Below are 27,300 nucleotides of genomic sequence, written 5' to 3' on the forward strand. Positions count from 1 at the left end.
GCAGCCCAGGCTCCAAGGCCCCACAGGAGGATGCCGGCGGCATACTTGTAGCCCCTGGGGGGCAGCAGGCAGGTGGCTGAGGGGAGCTGGCACCCTGGTCTGGATGTCTGGAGACCCGGCAAGGGCCATGAAGGCCTCTCTCCTGCTCGGCAGGGGCCCACCAGCCGGCCTGGCCTGGCTGCCATCTGTCCCCACCTCCCGTGCCTCCTGGCCCTTCACGCTGTCTGAATGTGCACGGCGTCGGGTCTGGTCTTGTGCTGGAGCCTTCAGTCCAGGCCACAGACCTCCTTCCCGAACAGTCTCCTGCATTCCCTTCATGCAATTTGCTGATATTCTGGTGCATGGTGCTGGGGGGCCTGGTGGTGCTGGGAGCCTGGCGGTGCTGGGGGCCTGGCGGTGCTGGCTCTGTTCTCTAACGGTCTCCCTCTTCCCTCCCAGACTGATGTCCTCAAGTGTGTGGTCAGCACAGACCCTGGCCTCCGCTCCCACTGGCTGGTAGCTGCACTCTGCAGCTTCGGCCGCTTCCTGAAGGCTGCCTTCTTCGTGCTGCTGCCAGAGAGATGAGCTGCCCACCTGGCAGTGGCCGCAGCCTGGCCCTCTGGGCCCAACGCAGGAGGCCCTCAGCACCCGAACACATCTTCCTCCTCCCCACCCGAGCCTGGAGCACTCTAACCCTCGGAGACCCCCTAAGCCCCGTTCCTCCGCAGACCCAGGCCCTCCGGAAGGGGTGAGTGGGGAGGGGCTTTCCTGAGCCTGGAGCTGGGCTTTGGGGCAGCCTGCGACCCTCCCCGCTTGTGTCCCTTCTCCTGTGATCTCTGTGTTTTCCCTTTTCTTTCTGGGGCCAGGAAGTCAGGGTCAACTCCCAGACCTCAGATGCAGGGGCCCAGAACACCTGCTCTCACCTGAGCCCCAGGTGAAGGGGCCCGGGAACACCTGCTCTCACCTGAGCCCCAGGTGAAGGGGCCCGGAACACCTGCTCTCACCTGAGCCCCAGGTGAAGGGGCCCGGAACACCTGCTCTCACCTGAGCCCGAGGTGAAGGGGCCCGGAACACCTGCTCTCACCTGAGCCCCAGGTGAAGGGGCCTGGGAACACCTGCTGTCACCTGAGCCCCAGGTGAAGGGGCCCGGAACACCTGCTCTCACCTGAGCCCCAGGTGAAGGGGCCTGGGAACACCTGCTCTCACCTGAGCCCCAGGTGAAGGGGCCCGGAACACCTGCTCTCACCTGAGCCCCAGGTGAAGGGGCCCGGAACACCTGCTCTCACCTGAGCCCCAGGTGAAGGGGCCCGGAACACTTGCTCTCACCTGAGCCCCAGGTGAAGGGGCCCGGAAACACCGCTCACCTGAACCCGGGGGTCCCATCCCAGGAAGAGGGGCCATCTCAGGACATGAGTCCTCAGGGGCCCTGCACATTCAATCTGAAGGTGACCCTGGCCTGGCTGAAGCTGGAAGAGCTGTGGGGACTCAGCCTGTAAACAGAGCGTAAGGTTCACATGCTGGTTGCTTAATCCGTTTCTGGAGGAAGAGTATGACCCCCCACCTGTGATGGGGTCCTTGTGCGGTGGGGACTGGGGCCGGCGGGCTCCAGGCCAGCACACCTAACCCATGGATGTGAAACCTATGGCCGAGAAGGAATGTTGCATGAGTCGGATCCCAGTCCATTTTCACGTCAGTGGAGGGTGAGGGTGACCCCATCTGCTATTTTTGTGCTCATCCTCATACAACCATTTGGGGATGTGCCTATTAGGGCTCTGTAAGAACTCAGATGCCTGGGAAACCCAGCCCCTCAGGTGCCCCCACACACAGCCTTCCCTTGACGCCTACATTTCTAGGCACATGTGAGGCATCTTTCCTGGAGCCCCGAGCCAGCCCTGTCCCTCCCCAGTGCAGCATGGCACTCAGGAGATACAGGCTGGACATGGGGCAGTCATTCTGGGGAGGCCTGGCCTAGCAGCCTGCCCTCCACACGCCACCCACCTGAGCCCTCCTGGCCAGGCTTCGTGCTGGGGTGGGCCATGTGCCAGGACAGGAGGGTCCCGGCGGAAAGCCAGCCCCGGACTCTACGTGACATTGAGATCCCACTGGAGGGTAGGGGTAGTAATAAACTTCTCCAAATGATCGTTGTCATTTTAGACAGAATGTCACTGTGTGTGTGTTAAATAGCTTCTACCTATATACAACATGGTAAAAGGTGTGGAGGGTTTGCTTGAAAATAATTGAGGGTGGGGAGTGGTGAGAGGGTGGGGATGGGAGGGTTCCTGGAATTGGGTCTTTATCCTGATTAGATGTAAAGGCACTAATGCTGATTTCCAGTAGTAAAAAGAACACCAGTAGTCCATAGTGTGATGTGGCAATAGAGGTATGCATAGTATGACCACTGGGTGCTCCTAATTAAATACTTGCAGAAGGCAGGGTTCTCGGTGGCTTTTGAACACTTTCATCAAACTAGAGTATAATGGGGCCAGGAGCAGTAGCTCACACCTGTAATCCCAGCACTTTGGGAGGCAGGAGGATGGCTTGAGGCCAGGAGTTCAAGACCAGCCTAGGCAACATAACAAGATCCCATCTCTAAAAAATAAAATTAGTCAAGCACGGTGGCCTGCACCTGTGGTCCCAGCTACTCTGGAGGCTGAGGTGGGAGGATTGGTTGAATCTGAGAGGTTGACACTGCAGTTAGCTGTGATTGTACCACTGTACTCCAGCCTGGGTAACACAGTGAGACCCTGTCTCAAAAAAAACAAGCCGTGTGTGGTGGCTCACGCCTGTAATCCCAGCACTTTGGGAGGCCTGAGGCGGGCAGATCACCTGAGGTCAGGAGTTCAAGACCACCCTGGCCAACATGGCAAAACCCCAGCTCTTCTAAAAATACAAAAATTAGCCAAGTGTGGTGGCAGGCACCTGTAATCCCAGCTACTCGGGAGGCTGAGGCAGGAGAATTACTTGCACCTGGGAGGCAGAGGTTGCAGTGAGCTGGGATTGCCCCACTGCACTCCAGCCTGGGCTACAGAGTGAGACTCCGTCTCAGAAAAAGTATCATGGGAGTGAGCTCAGGATTCAGATTCCCAGCTGAAGTGTCACATGAATAATCTGAAAGTTATGACTGTCCCAAGAGAGACTCTTACCTCCTTTAGCTGCGGGTCTGAGACTACTGAAAATCAAACCCAGAATCTTGTCCTTCCAGTGTCTGGATTATAGCACATGTGGAACTCCCAGCTTCACGGTGTCTGCTGTGCAAATGAAGGCATTGGTTAGGAAGGAATGGGATCCTGTCAGCTGGGATGAGGATGTGTGGGGTGACCCTGATGAACAGTGAAGACAACCCCTAAATCCTGATGAGTCTTCAGTGGAAGAGGCCTTCCTAACCCTAGTGGTAGCCTCCCCAACTCCATCTGAGTGGGTTAACCCTGTACTGCCTGAGGAAATGGGACTGCCCTGAGGCTGCTGACTAGCAAGACCAAGCTGCTGCTTCCCAGGATCTGCCCCCACCCCTCTTTGTTTCTAGACACGGAACTAGACTGATGTTGGGCAGCCCCTAGAGATACAGGGCGTGACCATGAGGAGATGCACTTACCCAAGAGAACGTGAGTTTTCCAGTTTACATAGAAATCCCAGGACCGTGGGAATGCATATTGAGGGCCTGGGAGAATGGTAGGAGGAACATAGAGTTAGATCAGGCCAAGTTTATTGATATGGGCTCACTAAGCAGAGATTCCACATTTAGAAAGGGCTCCAATTGGTTGGTTGGCTGCTTGGCTGAAACATGGGCCAAAACATGGCCCACGATGGGATAACTGGACATGCCTGGCCGCCCGTGGTTAGTGTAGAAGAAGGGATTCAAAGGCTTAGGGAGATTGGAATGCTAGAGTGGATTTGTCCTCCCTATTCTCCTCTTCCTCCTCCTCTGCAGCCCTCCACTACCCTCCTCCTACATCCCTCCTCCTCCTCCAGTCCTCCTCCCTCTCCCCCTCCCCTGCAACTCTCCACCACTCTCCTTCTCCCACCGCAGTTCTCTTTTCTTTGTAGCCCTCCTCCTCCTCCCCTGCCAGCTCTCCTCCCCCTCCCCTGCAATACTCCTCCTCCCCTTGCAGCCTTCCTCCCTCTCCTCCTCCCACTGCAGCCCTCCACCCTCCTTCCCTGCAGCTCTACTCCTCTTTTCTTTGTAGCCCTCCTCCTTATCCAGCCCTCCATCCCTCCCCTGGCAGCCCTACTCCCTCCCCTTCCTCCTCCCGTCTGCAGCCTTCAACTCCCTCCTCCTATACTTCTCTCCCTCATCTTCCCTCAGGACCCAGCCCTAATGCCAGCACCCCAAGCCTTCGCTGACCCTTAGCAGGGAGGCTCCCGACTGGGTGCACGGGGCCGTGCCCAGGAACTCTGGTTCGGGCCTGCTGCAGGGCTCCTTTGCCTCTCCAGCGGTGGCTCTCAGGTGCTGTGGTGCTGTGGCCAAGCAGCCACACAAGAAGGCCCACGACCTGTGTCCCTCAGCTTTGTGCATCTGCTTCTCCGGGACGGGGCCCCTTGAGGGCAGGCCTGGTGGACCACCCTGTTTCCCATGAGGCCTTGCACAGGCCTTCCTGTGGACACTGGAACGGGTGACTGAACCTGATACGACAAAACATGAAGTGTGAGATGTTTCTAAAATCTCTACATGGGCCGACCACAACCTGCTATCTTCTGCTACTGTGTGCCATGCTAGAGCTCCCCTACCCTGGGAACAAATGCCAGGGTGCCCTGCGGCCTGGCTCTCCTCAGTTCCCCTGATCCATCGAGGGAACATTTGCCAGGGTGCCCTGCGGCCCGGCTCTCCTCTGTCCCCTCATCCGTCCAGAGAACAAACGCCAGGGTGCCCTGCGGCCCGGCTCTCCTCTGTCCCCTCATCCGTCCAGAGAACAAACGCCAGGGTGCCCTGCGGCCCGGCTCTCCTCAGTTCCCCTGATCCGTCCAGAGAACAAATGCCAGGGTGCCCTGCGGCCTGGCTCTCCTCTGTCCCCTCATCCGTCCAGAGAACAAACGCCAGGGTGCCCTGCGGCCCGGCTCTCCTCAGTTCCCCTGATCCGTCCAGAGAACAAATGCCAGGGTGCCCTGCGGCCTGGCTCTCCTCTGTCCCCTCATCCGTCCAGAGAACAAACGCCAGGGTGCCCTGAGGCCTGGCTCTCCTCAGTCCTCTGATCGGTCCAGTCCATTTTCATTCCTTTCACTTTGGTCTCCTGTCTGTCTGTGCCTCTGGGCCAAACTCATTGCAGGGCCATGGGCCCGGGCAGGCCCCACCTTCCTGCTTTCTGATGCAGCGATATTCTTCCCTTTTTAGGACCTCACTCTGTCGCCCAGGCTGGAGTGCAGTGGCGCAGTCTTGGCTCATTGCAACCTCTGCCTCCCGGGTTCAAGTGATTCTTGTGCCTCAGCCTCCTGAGTAGCTGGAATTATAGGCGCCTGCCACCACGCCCGGCTAATTTTTCTATTTTTCATAGAGATGGGGTTTTGCTATGTTGGCCAGGCTGGTCTCGAACTCCTGACCTCAAGGGATCCACCCACCTCGGCCTCCCAAAGTGCTAGAATTACAGGTGTGAGCCACCGCACCCAGCTGACATTCTCCTCTTAAAGCCTGTCTGATGCCAGCTTAGGCCACAGGGCACATTAGGCTTCTGACAAAGCTGGAGGACAAGGCCCCCTCGCATGCCCCATCCTCTCCTCGCCCCCCCCTCCCCCGAGTGCCTCCTTCGAAGCCCTGCCTCCCTCTATCATGCCCTCCCCCCACGCAGCCTCAAGAAACATGAAGAGGGGACCTCTGGGGTGGTCTGGCAACGCCTGCCTGGTGGACAGCAGATGGGAGAGAAGGAAAGCGGCCGGCAGGAGAAGGGGCAGAGGAAAGGGGAGAAGGAAGCCCATGCTCAGGGTGCCCCTCCTGCCCAGGCTTCCTGCCAGATGCTTCTTGGATCAAATACTTTGTTGTATTTCCAGCACAAGAAAGTGATGTTACAAACACTAAGAGAATTCAGAGAAACAGCAGGATTTAAAGTAGCACACAGAGATCTTTGTGTATACTTTCAGTTCAAAGACAGAGTGGAAGAGATGACCCATTTTTAACAGCAACAAAAAGATAAAAATCCCCATGCATAAAAGAAATGTGAAACCCTAAATGGGAAAAACTTTAAATAGACCATAAAGACACCAAAGTCGATTTCAACACCACCGTGGTTTGAATGCATTCCCCAGAAGTTCATGTGTTGGAAACCTGGACTCCAATGCAGCAGTGCTGGGATGGGATTCTGGGGAGGTGATTGGCTCATGAGGACTAATCCATTCATGGACTAATGGGTTCTCAGGGAGTGGAGCAGTTACCACCAGGGGGCTGGTTATAAAAGCCAGCTTTGCCGTCTCTCATGAGACCCTCACATAGTGCCTGGCACCACTTGAGACTGCAGAGTCTTGACCAGCAAGAAGGTCCTCACCAGATGCAACTCCTATACCTTGGACTCCCTGCCTCCAGAACTGTAAGAAATAAAATTCTTTTCTTTATAACTTACCCACTCTGTGGTATTCAGTCATAGCAACAGAAAATGAATTAAGACAGAAAGAAAGACCATGTTCCTGGATAAGAAAACTCTCCTAAGCAAGACAATTCTAGAAAAGTAAATTTATAAATGTAATGTAATCCTTATAAAAACGCCGCATGTTTTTCCCCGGATCTAGCAAACTAATTATAAAGTTCACGTGAGAGAGGAAGTGCACAAGAGTGTAAAAATAGCCAGGAAAACTGCAAAAGAAATGGGGAGGTCCTCTGCCACCAAACCATCTCCTGGCCTCCGTAACGGAACCACATGGCACCAGGACCCACGCAGGCAAGCAGGCCTAGGAACATGAAAACCCAGCAACAGACCCCAGTGCCTAGAACATTCAGTATAGGGTAGCATATGATACCAGTGAGGAAAGGATGGACTTGTTAATACAAGTGGTTAAACGTTAACCACTCGGAGAAAGACGAAAATGAATCTGCACTTCATACCATACACTAAGACAAATTCCAAATGGGTCAAAAGTACTAGGAAAAAGTGAATTCCTTCATCACCGGGGAGTGGGCAAAATCTTCTTAAATATGACTTAAAACCCAGGAGTGATAAAAGACAAAATGTATACTGGGAAAAAAGTTTTATAACATAGCACATTTTCAAAGTGTCGGTGACTTGAGTGGGAAGCAGGGCAGTGATTGTCGGGGACTGCGGGTGGGGGATGGTGTTGAACGGGTGTGGGGTCTCCTTCTGGCGTGATGAAGGCTTTGGAAGCACATAGAAGTGATGGTTGTACGTTATGAATGTATTAAATGCTGCTAAATTGTAGACTTTAAGAGATGGTTAAAATGGTGAATTTTTTTAACCATCTATAGGACTCTGATAAAAATGTTGTTTTATGTATATTTTACCTCAATGAAAATTATAACAAAATGAGAAATATTAGGATTAATATTATTTATCCAAACGAGCTCATGAGTTTGGAAAATCAAGAAAATGATTTTAAAAAAAAGAGAGAGAAATGCAAACCAAAACCACCCCAAGACTCCATTTCTCACCTACAAGATTGACCCAAATCCAAATTTGACACCAGATTCGGCTGCTGAGGGGGGCAGGGACTTCCTACAATGCTGTGGGGATGCAGAACGCCTGGCCCCTTGGGGACAGGGACAACACCCAGACAAGCTAGATGAGCCTCTCCCCGCCGACTGGCAATCCCACTTCCAGAAATGTATCCTTAAGATACGATGGCCAGAATCCACAAGGATGTGGAAATGCCCTTCTAACCAGACTTAGAAGACAAGCACTCTGCAGTCCCAACGGAGGTGCTGGGTCCAGCTCTGACATTTGATTGGCCAAAGACTGGAAACAACCCAAGGCCCAGCACGAGGGGATCTGCTGGCTAACCCACGGCGAGCTAACCCACGGCGAGCTAACCTACAGCGAGCTTACCGGAGCACTCAGTAGCTGTGCTGGAGGCCTGTGTGGAGCAAATGTGCCTGGTTTTACAGTTCTGACATGAAAGCCAGTCAAATGATTTGTATTTGCAAAACAAATTATAACAATTTCTAGAATTTAAACAAATGGACTTGTGTATCAAGTTGGTGACAGAAGCGCAGAGTAGTTAATCCAATTACATCATATTTTAACTTTGTATCTTCAAAGGGAAAGGTCTAAAAAGGCTAGCAGAAAAAAACTTTGACCAGTAGTCATTGTTAACAATACCTTTTTTGGTAGAGGTGGGGTCTTACTATGTTGCCCAGGCTTATTTTGAAATGGTTATATGCATTTATATGTAGAATAAAGCAAATAATGTTAATGTTGTAATGAACCAAGATTTTCAGCTTAAGAGGTAAAATCAAAGAATATTTAAAAACCCTTATAATCTTAACATTTGAATGGAAAACAGTATGAATTCATATTTTTCAAAAATACACGTGTATATCCCATGCTAAAGTAGTTAAGGGTGAAGGGTCCTGATCTCTAATACAAGCTCACGATTCAGAGAAAATAAACCAGAATTTTTTTTTTTTTTTTTTTTGAGAGAGAGAGTCTTGGAATGGTGCAATCTCGGATCACTGCAACCTCTGACTCACAGGTTTAAGCAATTCTCCTGCCTCAGCCCCCCTGAGTAGCTGGGATTACAGCTGCCCACCACCATGCCTGACTAATTTTTTGTATTTTTAGTAGAGATGGGGTTTTGTCATGTTGGCCAGGTTCGAACTCCTTACCTCAGGTGATCCATCCACCTTGGCCTCCCAAAGTGCTGGGATTACAGGCATGAGCCACCGCGCCTAGCTGAGAAAATAAATTTTAGAACAATTTTCTGGTTTTGTCCATGGAAAGGCTGGGAGGTAGAGCAGCCCAGCCATCACAAGCAGTCTGTGGCCTCCAATTCCCACTCCCCACTAACGAGAACCAGGGCTCTGGAGAAATGGGTAGTTCCAGGTTCTGGGCAGGAAAAGTCAGAGGCAGCTGTGGCCCCAGAGCAAGGAGGCATCAAAGCCCACTGGATGGAGGGGCTCCTCTGGCCAATTACGAGATAATGTGAGCATCTCCTGTTTGCCAAAGACATACGCAGCACTTGATTAAAATGATATCAAATACAGTTGGCCCTCCATTTCTGTGGATTCAACTGTGTATAAAAAATATTCCTGGCCGGGCATGGTGGCTCACACCTGTAATCCTAGCACTTTGGGAGGCCGAGGTGGGTGGATCATGAGGTCAGGAGATCGAGACCAGCCTGGCTAACACGGTGAAATCCCGTCTCTACTAAACATACAAAAAATTAGCCAGGTGTGGTGGCGGGCACCTGTAGTCCCAGCTACTCGGGAGGCTGAGGCAGGAGAATAGCATGAACCTGGGAGGCAGAGCTTGCAGTGAGCCGAGATCGCACCACTGCACTTCAGCCTGGGCAACAGAGCCAGACTCTGTCTCAATAAATAAATAAATAAATAAATAAATAAATAAATAAATAAATAAATAAAAATAAAAATATTCCCCAAAAGCCCACAATAAAAAACCCAAAAAATATACAGTATAACAACTACTTACAGAGCATTTACACTGTATCAGGTATTATAAGCAATCTAGAGATGACTTCAGGTATATGTGAGAATGTGCATAAGTTGCATGCAAATCCCATGCCATTTTATACAAGAGACTTGAGCATCTGATTTTGGTACCCATGTGGGTCCTGTAATGCACCCCTGTGGATACTGAGGACAGACTGTATACATGAAAGTATTAAGCTCGTAACATAAGTAGGGAAGCGGGAAGGGTAAGTGCAGTGGTGTGAGGAACTATCAGTCCTTTGGCACCACTGGAGGGTGCCAGGACATTCTTACTCCAAAAATTGATCATTAAAGGGAAATAATTAAGTGCTTATGCTGCCTTTCTAGTATGAATGCACTTCAGGGTAACCTGACTTACCCTAATGGATAAAGGGAAGGTCTGAGATAATTCCAGCCACTAAATGTCCTTCTAATGAGACAGAAGACGAGAATTCTGCAGTCCCAGTGAAGGTTCTGGTTCTAGCAATGGTCACCCACAGGTGGCAAAACTGTCAGGGGAACAGTTGATGGGAAACTGACGATAAAGGGGTCAGGCTGTCGCCATCCAAGCTTATTAATGCTTCAACAAAGTGACACAATTGGACATGAGGCTGTGACACGAGGAACTGAGCACCGTCCGGGTGTGATTCCAGCCACAACTTTAGATCCAACTTCCAGACGGCAGGATATAGAGGGGACAGAGGAACAAGTTAAACACTACAAGGAGGATGCTAAGTCCAGACTGGGGACACCTTCCAGGACAAGTGACCAGCTTCACCAACAAGTCAAGAGCACAGGGGAGGGAAGAGGGGGACTTTTAGGATCAAAAGGATCCTAAAAGACTTTGTAGCCAAACACAAACATGAATAAAGCTTTGATAATCCGATCGTGTGAGGATATTTCTTAGGCAGTAAGGGAAATACGAATAGGACTGTTAGAGAACATTACAGAATTCTTACGCATTTTGTGAAAACAGCACTGTGCCGTCAGTTATTGACTTCTTGTCTCTTGGCTTGTCTGTGCTCTGCCCTGAGTGCTGTCCTCCCACACTCCCTTCCAGCTGGGCGTGCAGGAGCCTTGGATGCAGGAGTTGGGGCTGGGACCTCCCTGGTGTTCCCAGGTTACTTCAACATCACTTTGGGAGCAGAGACAGCTCTGAGCCCAGCCACCAGGTCCCTTGGTGCCCCCTTGGCTCCTGGAGTACAGTCCTAGGCCCTCGTGCCCCTCTTGCGAGAACCAAGCACATCCTCTAAGCTCTGAGGTCCCTGAAACCCCACCCTGGTAGTACTTTTTGTCCCCAAGCCCTGGAGGTGGTACCTGCGGTTGCTACCCTGGATGTTAACCCTGCGCAGCCTGTGTGCTACCTCTTCTGACTCTGCTTCCCAACACCCGTGTAGCCTCGTCTCCATGTGCCTGGTGAGACTTCTGATATGGCGATGAGTTAAGAGAAAGAAAACGGCTTTGTGTTGTTTTGTGATGCATACCAAAGGATTTAGGGGCAAGTGATAATATGTCTGGAATTTGCTTACGTGTATTCCTGCAGAAGGGGAGGAAAAGATGGAAGTGCTTTGGGCAAAATGCTGGCAGGTGCTGAAGCTGGGTGACAGGTACAAGGGTTTAGTGTATGTTTGGAAACTTTCATAGTGAAAAAAACCCCACAAAAACGAAAGCTGTATTAGAGTTACAAACTAAAACTTACATGATGATGTTAAGATCACAGCTAGCCTCTTGGGAATGCTCCATCTGTAGGAAAATATAGACTCGGCTCTTTAAAAGTAATGAGAAAATGACTGCCATCTTTTTTTTTTTTGGAGACAGGGTCTTGCTCTGTCACCCAAGTTGGAGTGCAGTGGTGTGATCTTGGTTCACTGCAACCTCCACCACCCAGGCTCCAGGGATCCTCCCACCTCAGCCTTCTGAGCAGGTGGGACCACAGGCATGGATCACCATACTCGGCTAATATTTCTATTTTTTTTTTGTAGGGATGGGGTTTTGCCACGTTGCCCAGGCTGGTCCCAAACTCCTGGCTTCAAGCCATTTCCTCGCCTTGGCCTCCCAAAGTGCTGGGATTACAGGCATGAGCCACTGCGCCCGGCCAACTCTATAGAAGATTTACAAATATTTTAGATCTTGTCAAAACTGTAAGAAGAAAGAAAAGGAAAGAGATTCATCCCTTCTTAATTTCTTTTTTTTTTTTTTTTCAGACAGAGTCTTGCTCTTGTCTCCCAGGCTGGAGTGCAGTGGTGCGATCTTGGCTCACTGCAACCTCCAACTCCTGGGTTCAAGCGATTCTCCTGCCTTAGCCTCCCGAGTAGCCAGGATTATAGGCATGCGCCACCACACCTGGCTAATTTTTTGTATTTTAAGTAGAGACGGGGTTTCTCCATGTTGGTCAGGCTGGTCTCGAACTCCTGACCTCAGGTGATCCGCCAGCCTTGGTGTCCCACAGTACTGGGATTACGGGCCTGAGCCACCACACCCGGCCCCCTTCTTAATTTCTTAGGGAACACTTTGGAAAACAAACATCAGCAGATAAAAAAAAATGTACAGCCTACGCAAGTGATAATATTCAAAATCCTCAGCCATAAAAATAAAGGCCTTTTATTTGGTTTTTCTATGCCAGTACAGAAACATCTGGACAACACTCTTGAGCCTGCAGAGGCTCACGGCCACACCCACTTCTGCTGCAGGGACTGTCTGTCGAGGAGCCGAACCGTTGAGACACAGTAGCCAGGCCCTCCTGAGGGCTCCAGAAGCTCTAGGTTTACGGGGTCACCTTCTTGTAGGTGACGTGAAGATGCTGAGTCATTGGCTGTGTAGTGGTTGCCATGGAGACTGTCTGTTCAAGTTTGCCTTCAGAATTCAGCCTGAACTTCCGGGTAATCTGAGCAGGAGAATGAAACAAAAATACCTTAGTTTTATCTTCAAAAGATTCAATCAATGCCTGTGTGCCCATTGCATGCCACACACTCATCACGGGCTGTGAGCCAGGCAGTGGCCCTGCCAGAGGAGGATAGACACACAGCCCAGGGCCCCTGGGCATGTCACAATCCAGGTGCCCTTCAGCTGCCTCCAGAAGACCACCGGGTGAACACAGGGATTGTTTATTTAGAAGTCACCTTTTTTGTCGACGGCCATACCACCCTGAACGCACCTGATCTCGTCTGACCTCGGAAGCTAAGGAGGGTCGGGCCTGGTTAGTACCTGGATGGGAGAAGTCACCTTTTTTTGGCCTCTACAAATTATATACCTGATCAGACAAGTGCTGAGCTTCCAATGCTTCCCTTCTCCACTGCCTCCCACTTTCACTGTAACGAGAACTGATGTCCAATGTGTTCTTGGAAAGCTCAGAAATACCATCTTTGGAACAGTAATTCATCAGAATAAATTATAGCAGCTGTTTCCAACAAGAATCCAAGCCTATGGCAGCTAAGTCCCGAATGAGTCAGCCCTATATGCCCAGAATGTTTGCCAGCAAATTGTGAGAGTGACCACTGTCAAAAGACAATTCTCTGATGGGCACTATCTCTCTAGTGCCCCAGACGTGTGGGGGGTCATGTGTTGGGGGGGGGGGGACCAGAAGTGGATGAAATGGAGTTCTGCTTATGGCCATGGCTGACTACTCTGTAACTGACCGACCCTCTTGCAGATAACAACCCAGGTTTTAAGAAGTTTCTTTAAAGGTGTCAGAGAACCACCAAGTCAGCGAGGACCAGCACCCCAAAGAGAAGGAAGTGTGGAGGTGAGACCCAATTTGGAGCAACTGGCCCTGATGCTTTTGCTGCCCGGAAGTCAAGGGGTTCAAGGGGTGGAGGCTGAGAGGGATGTGGTAGCTAAGAGGCTGGGAAGCTAAGTGGGGCCTTCTCGGAATCATGGAGCTGGAGGGACAAACACTGGAATTCAGTGTCCGTCTAGGAGGAGAGGCGCAGCCGGGCATGGTGGTATGCACATGTAGTCCCAGCTACTCGGGAAGCTGAGGCAGCAGAATTGCTTGAACCCAAGAGGTGGAGGTTGCAGTGAGCCGAGATCATGCCACTGCACTTCAGCCTGGGTGACAGAGCAAGACTCCTCCTCAAAAAAAAAAAAAAAGAAAAAAAGAAAAAAAGCACCCTGAGATTGGGCACGGTGGCTCACGCCTGTAATCCCAGCACTTTGGGAGGCCAAGGCGGGTGGATCACGAGGTCAGGAGATCGAGACCATCCTGGCTAACAGGGTGAAACCCCGTCTCTACTAAAAATACAAAAAAATATTAGCCGGGTGTGGTGGCGGGTGCCTGTAGTCCCAGCTACTCAGGAGGCTGAGGCAGGAGAATGGCGTGAACCCAGGAGGCGGAGCTTGCAGTGAGCCAAGATCGCGCCACTGCACTCCAGCCTGAGCAACACAGCGAGACTCCATCTCAAGAGAAAAAAAAAAAAAAAAAGCACCCCAGCTTTGGGTGGGGTCCCTGAAGGGTCACATCCCAGGAGTAAGAGTTAACCAGAAACAGGCTGGGAAGTCCAGTTTCAAACCAGCTCAGCCTCTACTGAACACGAGCTGTCCATCCTTGACCAACAGGCAGAAGCACAGAACTGCTCTTTGGTGAGGATAACATCAAAGGAAGCCTCAAGTCATCTCTACAATTTTTCATACATATTGTCTAGAATCCAAGAAAAAAAGAAAAACTCCTTAGGTTACTAGGAGATAACATCAAAAGAAAAAACAGGAAATAGACACCACCCCCACCCTCACCCAGGGGATACCAATATTGGAGTTATTAGAAGACAATATGGAGAATTTCTGCAGGTAATCAGAATTTATCAAAAAGATTAAAATATAAATTCTACAACTGAAAAACATAATAACTTAAATTAAGGCCCCAATAATGAAATAAACAGATTAGACACAGATGAAGAAAGGATTAGTAAAATGGAAAATGATCAGTAGGAAATATCCACATTGAAGCTTAGAGAATAATGGAAAATATGGATGAAAGCATAAGGGACACATTGAAAATTGCAAAAGACTGAACACATGTGTAACCAGAGACCCAGAAGAAGATAGGAAAGACAACAGAACACAAGCAATATTTGAAAAGATCATGGCCAATTTTCTGAGCCTAACAAAATATATCAAGCCACAAATTCTAATTATATCACAGCAAAACTTTGGCTGATAATCAAAGGCAAGAAAATAGAAACTTGAAAGCAGCCAGAGGTGGGTGTGGGTGTCATGGTTAATTTTAGGTGTCAAAGGTCAAAGGTGACCGATTAAGGAACACCTAGAAACCCGGTAAAGGATTATTTTGAGTATGTCTGAGAAGATGTTTCCAGAGGTGACTGACCAGGTGAGGAAGATCTACCCTCCATGAGGGTGGGCACCATCCAATAGGCTGGGGGCCCAGATAAAATAAAAACAAAGACAAGGTGAATATGTCCATCTGTTTGCTGGAGCTGGGATACACTCTTCCTCCCCCGTCCTTGGACACCTCCAGGCCCCCCGACCTTTGGACTCCCAGATGTCACCAGCACCTCCTCTCTCCTCAGGGCTCTGAGGCCTTTGGCCCAGGACCAAGAGTGACACCACTGACTTCCCTGGTTCTGAAGCCTTTGGACTTGGACTGAGCCATGACACTGGCATCCCAGGGTTTCCAGCTTGCGGAGGGGACTTTTATAACTATTGAATGCTACATTCGTTAAGTGTACATGAAATATTCATGAAGTTAGGCCATATACTAGGGCGTAAAATAAGTCTCCAACATTTTTTAACAGACTAAAATATTAGAGGGTATGTTGTCTGGGCCTTATAGAATTGAATGAAAAATCCTGAGCAATAGAATCTATTTAAAAAATTCTCAATTATTTGGAAAATAAGTAACATATCTCTAAATAACCCTGTTAAAAGAAAAAAAAATCACTACAAAATTAGCCGGGTGTGGTGGCACATGCCTTTAATCCCAGCTACTCGGGAGGCTGAGACAGGAGAATCACTTGAACCGGGGAGGTGGGAGTTGCAGTGAGCCAAGATTGCGCCACTGCACTCCAGCCTGGGCAATAAGAGAGAAACTCCATCTCAAAAAAAAAGAAAAAAAGAAAAAAAATCACTAGAGAATAGCCACTGTACTCCAGCCTGGGCAACACGAAGACTTTGTTTTTATTGAAAGAAAAAAGAAAAAAGGAGAGAAAAGAAGGAAGGAAGGAAGGGAGGGAGGGAGGGAAGGAAAAGAAGAAAAAGAAAGAAACAAACTACAGAAATGAATGAATTTAACAAAGTCACATGATACGAGATCAATATACAACAGCTAATTGTACTTCTATATACTTGCAACAAATAACTGGAAAATTAAAAAATCATTTATAATAGCATCCCAAACCACAAAATACGTAGGAATAAATTTAACAAAATGTGTGCAAAACCAATACATTGAAAACTACAAGAAAATATAGGATGAGACTGATCTAAATAAATGGAGCACCTTACCATGGCACTGGATTGGAGGACTCAGTTTGCCTAAGATGGCACTTCTTCCCAAATTAATTTAGAAATTCAAGTAGTTCCAATGAAAATGTTTCTAGAAACTGACAAGCTGATTCTGAAATTCATATGGAAATGCAAAGGGTCCTAGGATAGCCAAAACAATTTTGGAAAAAAGAAAAAGAAGAAAAGTTGGGTAACTTCTATCACCTGATTCAATATAAAGCTACAGTGATCAAGACAGCATGGTAACAGTATAAAGACCGAAACAGAGAAGAGTGGGACAGAAGAGAGAGTCCTGGGGAAGAACCACACACACAAAGTGAGTTGATTTTCGACAAAAGCACCGCATACTTTAATAAGTTAAGGGTTCTCTTTTCAACAAATGGTGCTGGAAACGAGGTATCTGTATGAGGAAAAATGGAAAAAACGTGACTACTACCTCATACCATCTAGAAATAGCAATTCCAAATAGCATATATCTTAAAGTAAAACTATAAAACTTCTTGAAGAAAATGCAGGTGAAAATCTTTGCTGCCTGGGCTAGGTGAAAAATTTAAAGACAGGACACAAAAAGCACTGACTAGAGAAAAAAAATGGTAACAGAATTAAAACATTTGGTTCTAGACTGCGCATGGTGGCTCATGCCTGTCATCTCAGCGCTTTGGGAGACCAAGGAGGGTGGATCACCTGACATCAGGTCGAGACCGGCCTGGCCAACATGGTGAAACCCTGTTTTTACTAAAAATACAAAAAATTAGCCGGCCATGGTGGTGGGAGCCTGTAATCCGAGCTACTTGGGAGGCTGAGAGAGGATAATCACTTGAATCTGGGAGGTGGAGGTTGCAGTGAGCTGAGATCAGGCCACTGCATTCCAGCCTGGGCAACAAGAGCAAACAATGTCTCAAAAAAAAAAAAAAAGAAAAGAAAAGAAAAGAAAAGAAACCCCCCACCCCCCAAAAAAGAAAAACAACATTTGGTTCTTCAAGTGGAACTGTCTAGGAAACAGAAAGGCAAGGCACAGGATAGGAATATCGTGTTGGCAAGTGCACCTGATAAAGGACTTATACCCAGAACAAACAACAGACTCTTACAACTCAGGAATAACACAAACACTTAAACAAATGGGCAAAAAATCTGAATGTTCATTTCACAAAACAAGAAATACAAGTGGCAAATAAGTACAACAAAAAGATGAGCAGCATTGTTACTCAGCAGGGAAGTGCAAATTAACATCACAATGAAATACCACCCTGTAGTGGCCAGGATAAAACTCAAAGGCCAACCCTTGGCAAAGCTGTGGGACAACCTTGCTGGGGTGTCAAGGGGGACAGCCACTCTGGAAGAGATTGGTGCTTACCACAGAACCCAGCAGTTCCAATCCCAGGTATGCACCCAAGAGGAAAAAAAAAACATGTGTCCACACAAAGTTAGGTCTACACATGCTTACAGCTTTATTCCTAATAGCCCGGAACTGGAAACAAATAAAATAAACATCCATCAACAGAAAGGATAAACAAAACTGACAAGCTCACTGGTGGACCACCACACAGCAACAAGCAGACGTGGCACATGCAGCAGAACTGCTGAATCTTGAGAGCGTTTCAGTGAGGAAAGGAGACCGGAAACAAATGAGTTCCTGTGCTGTGACTCCACTGATGATGAGGGGCACTAGGACACTCAGAGCTGCTCGGCTGATGAGGGGCACTAGCACACTCAGAGCTGCTCGGCTGATGATGATGGGCACTAGGACACTCAGAGCTGCTCGGCTGATGATGATGGGCACTAGGACACTCAGAGCTGCTCGGCTGATGATGATGGGCACTAGGACACTCAGAGCTGCTCGGCTGATGATGATGGGCACTAGGACACTCAGAGCTGCTCGGCTGATGATGATGGGCACTAGGACACTCAGAGCTGCTCGGCTGATGATGATGGGCACTAGGACACTCAGAGCTGCTCGGCTGATGATGATGGGCACTAGGACACTCAGAGCTGCTCGGCTGATGATGATGGGCACTAGGACACTCAGAGCTGCTCGGCTGATGATGATGGGCACTAGGACACTCAGAGCTGCTCGGCTGATGATGAGGGGCACTAGGACACTCAGAGCTGCTCGGCTGATGATGAGGGGCACTAGGACACTCAGACCTGCTCGGCTGATGATGATGGGCACTAGGACACTCAGAGCTGCTCGGCTGATGATGAGGGGCACTAGCACACTCAGAGCTGCTCGGCTGATGATAATGGGCACTAGGACACTCAGAGCTGCTCGGCTGATGATGAGGGGCACTAGGACACTCAGACCTGCTCGGCTGATGATGAGGGGCACTAGGACACTCAGACCTGCTCGGCTGATGATGATGGGCACTAGGACACTCAGAGCTGCTCGGCTGATGATGAGGGGCACTAGGACACTCAGAGCTGCTCGGCTGATGATGATGGGCACTAGGACACTCAGAGCTGCTCGGCTGATGATGAGGGGCACTAGGACACTCAGACCTGCTCGGCTGATGATGATGGGCACTAGGACACTCAGAGCTGCTCGGCTGATGATGATGGGCACTAGGACACTCAGACCTGCTCGGCTGATGATGATGGGCACTAGGACACTCAGAGCTGCTCGGCTGATGATGATGGGCACTAGGACACTCAGAGCTGCTCGGCTGATGATGATGGGCACTAGGACACTCAGAGCTGCTCGGCTGATGATGAGGGGCACTAGGACACTCAGAGCTGCTCGGCTGATGATGAGGGGCACTAGCACACTCAGAGCTGCTCGGCTGATGATAATGGACACTAGGACACTCAGAGCTGCTCGGCTGATGATGAGGGGCACTAGGACACTCAGAGGTGCTCGGCTGATGATGATGGGCACTAGGACACTCAGAGCTGCTCGGCTGATGATGATGGGCACTAGGACACTCAGAGCTGCTCGGCTGATGATGATGGGCACTAGGACACTCAGAGCTGCTCGGCTGATGATGAGGGGCACTAGGACACTCAGAGCTGCTCGGCTGATGATGAGGGGCACTAGGACACTCAGAGGTGCTCGGCTGATGATGATGGGCACTAGGACACTCAGACCTGCTCGGCTGATGATGATGGGCACTAGGACACTCAGAGCTGCTCGGCTGATGATGATGGGCACTAGGACACTCAGACCTGCTCGGCTGATGATGATGGGCACTAGCACACTCAGAGCTGCTCGGCTGATGATGATGGGCACTAGGACACTCAGAGCTGCTCGGCTGATGATGAGGGGCACTAGGACACTCAGAGCTGCTCGGCTGATGATGATGGGCACTAGGACACTCAGAGCTGCTCGGCTGATGATGATGGGCACTAGGACACTCAGAGCTGCTCGGCTGATGATGAGGGGCACTAGGACACTCAGAGCTGCTCGGCTGATGATGATGGGCACTAGGACACTCAGAGCTGCTCGGTCTGCAGTGGCAGAAACCGGGCCGGGGGCTTGAGAGGGCAGCGGGGGCTGCCTGCAGAGCACAGGGACTTTCTAGGGTGCTGGGACTGTTCTCAGTCTTGACTGGGGCAGCGTTACAAGATTATATATGCTTGTCCAAATGTATCAAACTGCACACTTGAAGTGTATGCATTTATTCCATATAAAGTATACCTCAATACAGGTGATTTTTAAAAAGTAGAAGCCATGATAATGAAGACAGTGTGGTACTGGCACAGGGACTGACAGACCACCTGGAACCAGAGAGAGGGTGAGAAGCAGACCCCTGACGAAGGATACTGAGGGGCTCGGGGGGCAGCTGCATGGGTGAACAGGGGAGCCGGGCTCTTCAGGCAGGGTGCAGGGTAGCTGGCCCTCATCTGAGAACAAGGAGAGGGGACAGCACTTCACACTATACACACAACTCAACCCCAGGTGGATTAATGACCTAAAGGAACGATTTTAGGTTGAACTGTGAAGTCCAGAAAAATTCAGAATACATATTTTGACCTGTTAGTGAGGAAAGACTGCTTAACTAAGACATTAAAAACAGAATCCATAAAGGAAGAGATTGGCAAACTGAACCACATAAAATCCAGAACCTCTGTTCTTCAAAAACAATTTGTAAAACTCAAAAGATAATCACAGACTGAAAAAGCTATTTGCAACACATTTAGCTAACAAAGAGCTTTATTCAAATCATATAAAGAACTCTGACATGTCAGCCAGAAAAGGCACAGTGGAAATGGTCACCAGACCTGAACAGGCACCTCGCTGGAGGATGACCCAGCAACGACGTGAAAAGATGCTCAAGCTCACAGGTCACCGGCGGCAGCCCAGGCTGCAAAGCTAGGTCCAGAGCCACCCACATAAGGCAGGAAGCGGGGAGGCTCTGCCAGGCTGGGGGCCTCTCTGAGCCTCACTGTAAAATGGGGCCTGGCCTGGACCTGCCTCGTCTCAGGGCTGCTGCAAGGCACGTGCTGCACAGACTGCATGGGGCCCTGAAGTTACAAAGCACAGACACACACAGCACAGGGAATGTGCAGGTCAGCGGGAGCCTGGGGACCCCTCAGGCCCTCCCAAAAAGAGTCACACGAGCCTCTTCCAACACACTCAGTTCTCCCCTGGGGTGTGCCACCACTGCTCAGTCACCGGACATGAGTGACAAGCTGTCCCTGGGGCAAGCTGGCCAGGGACCCTCGGGAGCTCACAAGCTCCACCAGGCTCGGTACACAGCTCATTGAGGCACTGCTACCCTCTGTGGGGCCTGCAGTCTGGGCCATGCCCACCAACACCCACACAAACAGTAAAGACACTCACACGTCCCGTCCCAGCCTGATCCCCCAGATGCCACGGAGCAGCTAAGGGAAGGCCTCACTTCCCCAACACAAGCCTCGCTCTCTTCAAGAGGTTCCAGCCCGCTCCTCCAGAGCGAGGGGGAAAAACCGGGTACCTCTGCATCCACATGCGGACACCGTGTCTGACGCTATGGCCGGCAGCATCAATCCTGACAGCCAAGGAGGGAAATGCCCCAAACAGCAGTCAACGGGGCCACAGTGCCTAACAAGGGCCACGGGACATCTGTACGGGGAAAAAGGGAAAATGGGACTGCTACCTCACACTACAGAGAAACAATAATCCCAAATACCATGCATCTTAAAGGAAAAGCTGGCCAGGCACGGTGGCTCACACCTATAACCACAGCACTTTGGGAAGCTGAGGCGGGTCGATCACTTGAGGCCATGAGTTTGAGACCAGCCTGAGCAACAAAGTGAGTCCCCCATCTCTATTAAAAATACAAAAAATTAGCTGGGAGTGGTGGTAAACGCCTGTAGTCTCAGCTACTTGGGAGGAAGATGTGGGAGAATCGCTTGAGCCCACGAGGTGCAGGCTGCAGTGAGCCGAGATCGCACTGCTGCACTCCAGCCTGGGCAACAGTGCAAGGCTCTAAAAAAAAGTAATAATAAAATAAAAAGTAAAAAATTTAAAAAAACGGTAAAATGTAGATGAAAATCTTGCTCACCCAGCAAGCCGGCACAGAGCTCTGCGGTGAGGCCTCCCGGGTGAGGACAGCACTGCGGCTCCTGCAACAGCCCCCGACTGGAATGGCAGTGAAGGAACGCCGTCCACAGAGTGAATCCACAGGAGACAGAGGGGAGGTGGCACACAGCCACAGAACGTGAGGGGCTGGAAATGAGACGCACACGGGGACCTGACACAGCCGACCCAGGAAGGCCGAGGCTGAATGCAGCACTGGGGACAGGCGAACAGCCTGCCTCACACCCCACAAAAGCTCCATGGCGTGGCCTGAGTGTCTCTACGAGTGGCCGTGGATGAAGGCTGAAAACAGCAGGTTTGCTTGAAAATGTGTTTCAGAGGCAATTCAGTATTATTTCATGTATTTATTTTGAGACAGGGTCTCACTCTGCCACCCAGGCTGGAGTGCAGTGGCACAGTCACTGCTCACTGCAACCTCCGGCTCCCAGGCTCAAGCGATTCTCCCACCTCACCCTCTCAAGTAGCTGGAACTACAGGCATGCCTCCCCAAGCCCGGTTACTTTTTGTATTTTTTGTGAAACCAGGTTTTGCTATGTTGTCCAGGCTGGTCTTGAACTCCTGGGCTCAAGCGATCTCCTGCCTCAGCCCCACAAAGTGTTGGGATTACAGGCGTGAGCCACCACGCGAGGCACAGTATTCTTCTTAACAGCCAAGATTCAGTGACGACCAACTTGCCCATCAATGAGGAATGGATAAACAAAATACAGCACATCACCAATGGAATAATTCAGCCATGAAAAGGAGTGAGGCCTGAGGCATGCTCCAAGTTGGATACACCCTGGAAACCTTACACTAAGTGACAGTCTATGGCCCCAATTCTATGAAATGCTCAGGACAGGCAATCTACAGAGAAGGTAGATTAGTGGTAGCCAGGGGTTGGGGGAGATGGAAGTTGGGGCTGACAGCTAAAGGGTACCAGGTGTCTTTTTGGGGTATAAAAAATGTTCTGGCCAGGGGTTGTGGCTTATGCCTGTAATTCCAGCACTTTGGGAGGCCAAGGCAGGAGGATTGCTTAAGCCCAGGAGTTCGAGATCAGCCTGGGCAACATGGCAAAAGCTTGTCTCTACAAAAACTACAAATAAAGTAGCCGTGCTCATTAGGTGGCTCATGCCTGTAATCCCAGCATCTTGGGAGGCCCAGGTGGGTATACTGCTTGAGTTCAGGAGTTCAAGACCTGCCTGGGCAATGTGGCAAGACCCCATCTCTACTAAAAATACAAAAAAAACCAAAACAAAAAACAAAAAACAAAAAACCGGGCATGGTGGTGCACACCTGTGGCCCCAGCTACTTGGGAGGGTGAGGTGGGAGGATCGCTCAAGCCTGGGAGCCAGAGGTTGCAGCGAGCCAAGATCTTGCTACTGTATTCCAGCCTAGGTGATGGAATGAGACCCTCTCTTAAAAAAAAAACCCCAAATCAAAAACAAACAAAAAAATGAGCCGGGTGTGGTGGTGTGCATTTGCAGTCCCAGCTACTGAGGAGGCTGAGGTGGGAGGATCACCTGAGTCCAGGGGGGTTGAGGCTGCAGTGAGTTATGATTGTGCCACAGAAGATAAATGTTCTGAAATTAACTGTAGTGATGGGTACACAGTGCTGTGAACATACTAAAAACCACAGAATTGCACACTTTGAGCGATTTGAATAGTATGTGAATATCTTTTTTTTTTCTTTTCTGATAACAGAGTCTCGCTCGGTCGCCAGGCTGGAGTGCAGTGGCGCCATCTCAGCTCGTTGCAACCTCTGCCTCCCAGGTTCAAGCAATTCTCCTGCCTCAGCCTCCTCAGTAGCTGGGATTACAGGCGCCTGTCACCACGCCTGGCTAATTTTTTTGTATTCTTAGTAGAGATGAGGTTTCACCATGTTGTCCAGGCTGGTCTCGAATTCCTGACCTCAGGCGATATGCCCACCTTGGCCTCCTACAGAGCTGGGATTACAGGCGTGAGCCACCGCACTCAGCCCTGCATTATATCTTTAAAAAGCTGTTAAAAATACATGAGACAGCCGGGTGTGGTGGCTCACATCTGTAATCCTGGCACATTGGGAGGCTGAGCTGGGCAGATCACCTAAGGTCAGGAGTTCAAGACCAGCCTGACCACCATGGAGAAACCCCATCTTTAATAAAAATATTAAATTAGCCCAGCATGATGGCACGTGCCTGTAATCCCAGCTACTCGGGAGGCTGAGGCAGAAGAATCGCTTGAACCCAGGAGACAGAGGTTGCGATGAGCTGAGATGGCGCCACTGCACTCCAGCCTGGGCAACAAGAGCGAAACTCTGTCTCAAAAAAAAAAAAAAAAAAAAGAAGAAATACATGAGACATGCTGAGTGACAGGTATATGGCAAACAAACATGGACACAAACAAGGCAGCAGCAGTCACTCCCCAGCTTCCGCCACCAGCTCCCCATACCGAGGCAACTGTGCCTCCCTCTACCAGCAGAGGGTGACATGAGAATCTGGGCCTCAGCTGTGCCCAGACACTGGGAGCAAGAACCAAGCAGAGGCTGCTGCAAGACCAGCCCCGGAACGACCCTGGGCACTGAGGTTCTGAAGGGCTTCCCTAGTTGGGACATTTCACTCCTGTTGCTACAATGTGATGCTGGGCAATGGAGCGCGTCCCGTGGGCTGCAAGTGGAAAGGATGCTGGAAGCTCACACCTGTTTCCTCCAGACTCTGCCCCGTGCCCTGCCCTGTGCTGACCGTGCTCCATGTCCTTCCACTGTAATAAGTCAGCTCCTGCCACGTCCTATGAGGCCTCCCAGTGAACCTGGCTAGGGGTGGTCCAAGGGACCCCAGACATCTAAAGGTGGCCTATAAGATGCAATCCAGAACCAAAACAAACAAACAAACAAACATAAAATTAAAAGCAACTTGGGGCGGGGCATGGTGGCTCACGCCTGTAATCCCAGCATTCTGGGAGGCTGAGGAGGGCGGATCACCTGACGTCAGGAGTTTGAGAACAGCCTGGCCAACATGGTGAAACCCCGTCTCTACTAAAAATATAAAATTTAGCCAGGCATGGTGGCATGAGCCTGTAATCCCAGCTACTTAGGAGGCTGAGGAAGGAGAACCACTTGAACCTGGGAGGCAGAGGTTGCAGTGAGCCGAGATCATGCCACTGCATGCCAGCCTGGGCGACAAGAGTGAGACTCTGTCTCCAAAAAAAAAAAAAAAAAAGGCCGGGCGCGGTGGCTCATGCCTGTAATCCCAACACTTTGGGGAGGCTGAGGTGGGCAGATCACTTGAGGTCAGGAGTTGGAGACCAGCCTGGCCAACATGGTGAAACCCTGTCTCTACTAAAAATACAAAAATTAGCCAGACATGGTGTCGCAGGCCTGTAATCCCAGCTACTCGGGAGGCTGAGGCAGGAGAATCGCTTGAAGCCGGGAGGCGGAGGTTGCAGTGAGCTGAGATCACGCTATTGTATGCCAGCCTGGGCGACAGACCGAGACTCCGTCTCAAAAAAAAAAAAAAAAAAAAAAGGCAACTTGGAAGGAATACAGGTATGGTGGAGGAAGAAGAAAACCAAAGTCTACCATTAATGTCCTTGGGGAGGTAGAGAAATTGTTGTGTCCATGAATGAAATGAGAACAGGACGCCAAGAACGAGGTGCATGGAAGACAAAGGGGGATCAGGGAGTATGAGTTCAACAGCAAAACAAAATCTTCCATACAACTACTGGACATCAACAACGAGGAAACCTCCCAGAAAACAGAGCAAGAGATGGGAGGAAAAAGTAAGGGAGATTAGAAAAGAAAAGGCCACTTCAGGAGTTCCAAGAGAAGCGGGGGTAGTGGGGAGGGAGTCTCAGGACGGCAGCTCTACTCCTTGGTCTTAACAGAGCAGACCAAGCAGCTCTAAGAGTTCCGCAGGTGGAATTCAGGTATCACATCTGAGTACCCAAGCTGAGTTTTAGATACCGGCAGAACACATGGTGCTGATTCAGGGATAAGCATGTAAACATTAAGCAAACAAAAAAAAAATAACATTTTTAACTCAAAAAAGGTACACGGAAAAGGAACAGCCATCATGGAGCCCGTGATCTGGCTGTGAGCGTGGGGACTCGGCTGTAACAGTGGCAACCCAGTAAAATCAGGACACACACTCTCCGGGAAGGCGGGAGTAGGACATGCATGGGAACCGAGTTGGGGTCTTGGGTACGGGAGCAGAATCTTCTTCATCCACGGTGAGCAGACGCTCGGTCGGTAAGGCGTAGTCAGCAATGTTAAGAGGAAGCAATCAACACACCTCATGGCTAAATATGGAGCTAAAAACTAAATGAATCAGTTCAAAGAGTTGAGATCGTTTACCTCCAACGAACAAGAAATAAGGGTCAGTTGAGTGGGAACGCTACGTAGCAGAACTCACAAACTGACAGATGAAGAAGAAAAAAGGGCCAAAGAGAATTTCAATCATGATTAGGAAGTCTGATTGAAAGAAAAACAGCCACGGGTTGCTTAAGGACAGATACATTCTGAGAAATGTGCCATTCAGTGATGTCATCATTGTGCAAACACCACAGCGTGCACCTACACAAACCTAGATGGAATGGCCTCCCCCACACTTCGGCTCTCTGGGACAGCCCATGACTCCTTAGCTAGAAAAACCTGCACAGCATATAGTTACGTGTATATGTATACGTACGGTAGACAGATTGTCCTATATACTGTAGGCAACTGTAACACAATGCAAAGTCTTTGTGCATCTAAACATAGGAAAGCTGCAGTAAAAATTCAGTATAAAAGATTTTTAGGCCAGGCGTGATGGCTCATGCCTGTAATCCCAGCAGTTTGAGAGGCTGAGGTGGGCAGATCATGAAGTCAGGAGTTTGAGACCAGCCTGACCAACATGGTGAAACCCCGTCTCCACTAAAAATACAAAAATTAGCCTGGCGTGGTGGCGCGGGCCTATAATCCCAGCTACTCAGGAGTCTGAGGCAGGAGAATTGCTTGAACCCCAGAGGCAGAGGTTGCAGTGAGCTGAGATTGTGCCACTGCACTCCAGCCTGGGCGACACAGCAAGACTCTGTCTCAAAAAAAAAAAAAAAAAAAATCTAAATTGTTGCCTTCAAAACATCTGGGGAAAAAACAAAAAAGATAAAAAGGTCCACCTGTCGCCCAGGCGCAGTGGCTCACGCCTGTAATCCCAGCACTTCGGGAGGCAGAGGTGGGCAGATCACGAGGTCAGGAGATGGAGACCATCCTGGCTAACACGGTGAAACCCCAACTCTACTAAAAATATAAAAAATTAGCCGGGTGTGGTGGCGCGCACCTGTAGTCCCAGCTACTCAGGAGGCTGAGGCAGGAGAATGGAGTGAACCCAGGAGACGGAGCTTGCAGTGAGCCGAGACTGCGCCACTGCACTCCAGCCTGGGCCACAGAGCGAGACTCTGTCTCAAAAACAACAACAACAACAACAACAACAACAAAAAGTCCACCTGTCTGGGGCATGCACCATGAGTGGAGCTGACGGGACTGGCAGTTGCTCTGGGTGAGTCAGTGAGTGAGTGATGGGTGAATGTGAAGGTCTAGGACATGGCTGTACACTACATAGACTTTATAAATACAGTACAGTTAGGCTGCATTAAATTTATAAACATTTTTATTTTTAAAAAGTAATTGTGCTACATTAGATGGCTTCTTTCACTCATGAAGTGAGAAATTTTTCAGCTCCATTACAATCTTATGGCCTGACCATCATAAGTGGCGTCTGTCAGTCCGTCACTGAAGGAAACTTCTTTTTTCCCCAAGATGGAATTTCGCTCTTGTCGCCCAGGC

General features: G+C 49.9%; 3 protein-coding genes across 6 annotated transcripts in view; 2 read left to right on the forward strand and 1 right to left on the reverse strand.

The window, feature by feature from the left end:
* BOK (BCL2 family apoptosis regulator BOK) overlaps positions 1 to 2,139 on the forward strand; it is a 14,574-nt gene extending 12,435 nt beyond the window's left edge. For 2 of the 3 annotated variants that reach the window (XM_004033480.5, XM_019022559.4), the window contains exon 5: positions 439 to 2,139. In XM_004033480.5, coding sequence (XP_004033528.1) covers positions 439 to 564 — 126 coding nt within the window. In that variant the 3' untranslated portion in view covers positions 565 to 2,139. The remainder of the gene's footprint in view (positions 1 to 438) is intronic. The other variant, XR_002004974.4, reaches the window with a different exon arrangement.
* Positions 2,140 to 12,119: 9,980 nt separating this feature from the next.
* THAP4 (THAP domain containing 4) overlaps positions 12,120 to 27,300 on the reverse strand; it is a 54,621-nt gene continuing 39,440 nt past the window's right edge. For both annotated transcript variants that reach the window (XM_031007174.3, XM_031007175.3), the window contains one exon: positions 12,120 to 12,440. In XM_031007174.3, the coding sequence (XP_030863034.3) occupies positions 12,321 to 12,440 (120 nt within the window). In that variant the 3' untranslated portion in view covers positions 12,120 to 12,320. The remainder of the gene's footprint in view (positions 12,441 to 27,300) is intronic.
* LOC134756696 (uncharacterized) lies at positions 16,970 to 19,525 on the forward strand. The gene has a single exon (XM_063695438.1). The coding sequence runs from the start codon at positions 17,638 to 17,640 to the stop codon at positions 19,483 to 19,485; it is 1,848 nt and encodes a 615-aa protein (XP_063551508.1). The 5' UTR covers positions 16,970 to 17,637; the 3' UTR covers positions 19,486 to 19,525.

The sequence above is a fragment of the Gorilla gorilla genome, chromosome 11 (assembly GCF_029281585.2).
Source record: "Gorilla gorilla gorilla isolate KB3781 chromosome 11, NHGRI_mGorGor1-v2.1_pri, whole genome shotgun sequence".
Classification (NCBI taxonomy): Eukaryota; Metazoa; Chordata; class Mammalia; order Primates; family Hominidae; genus Gorilla; species Gorilla gorilla.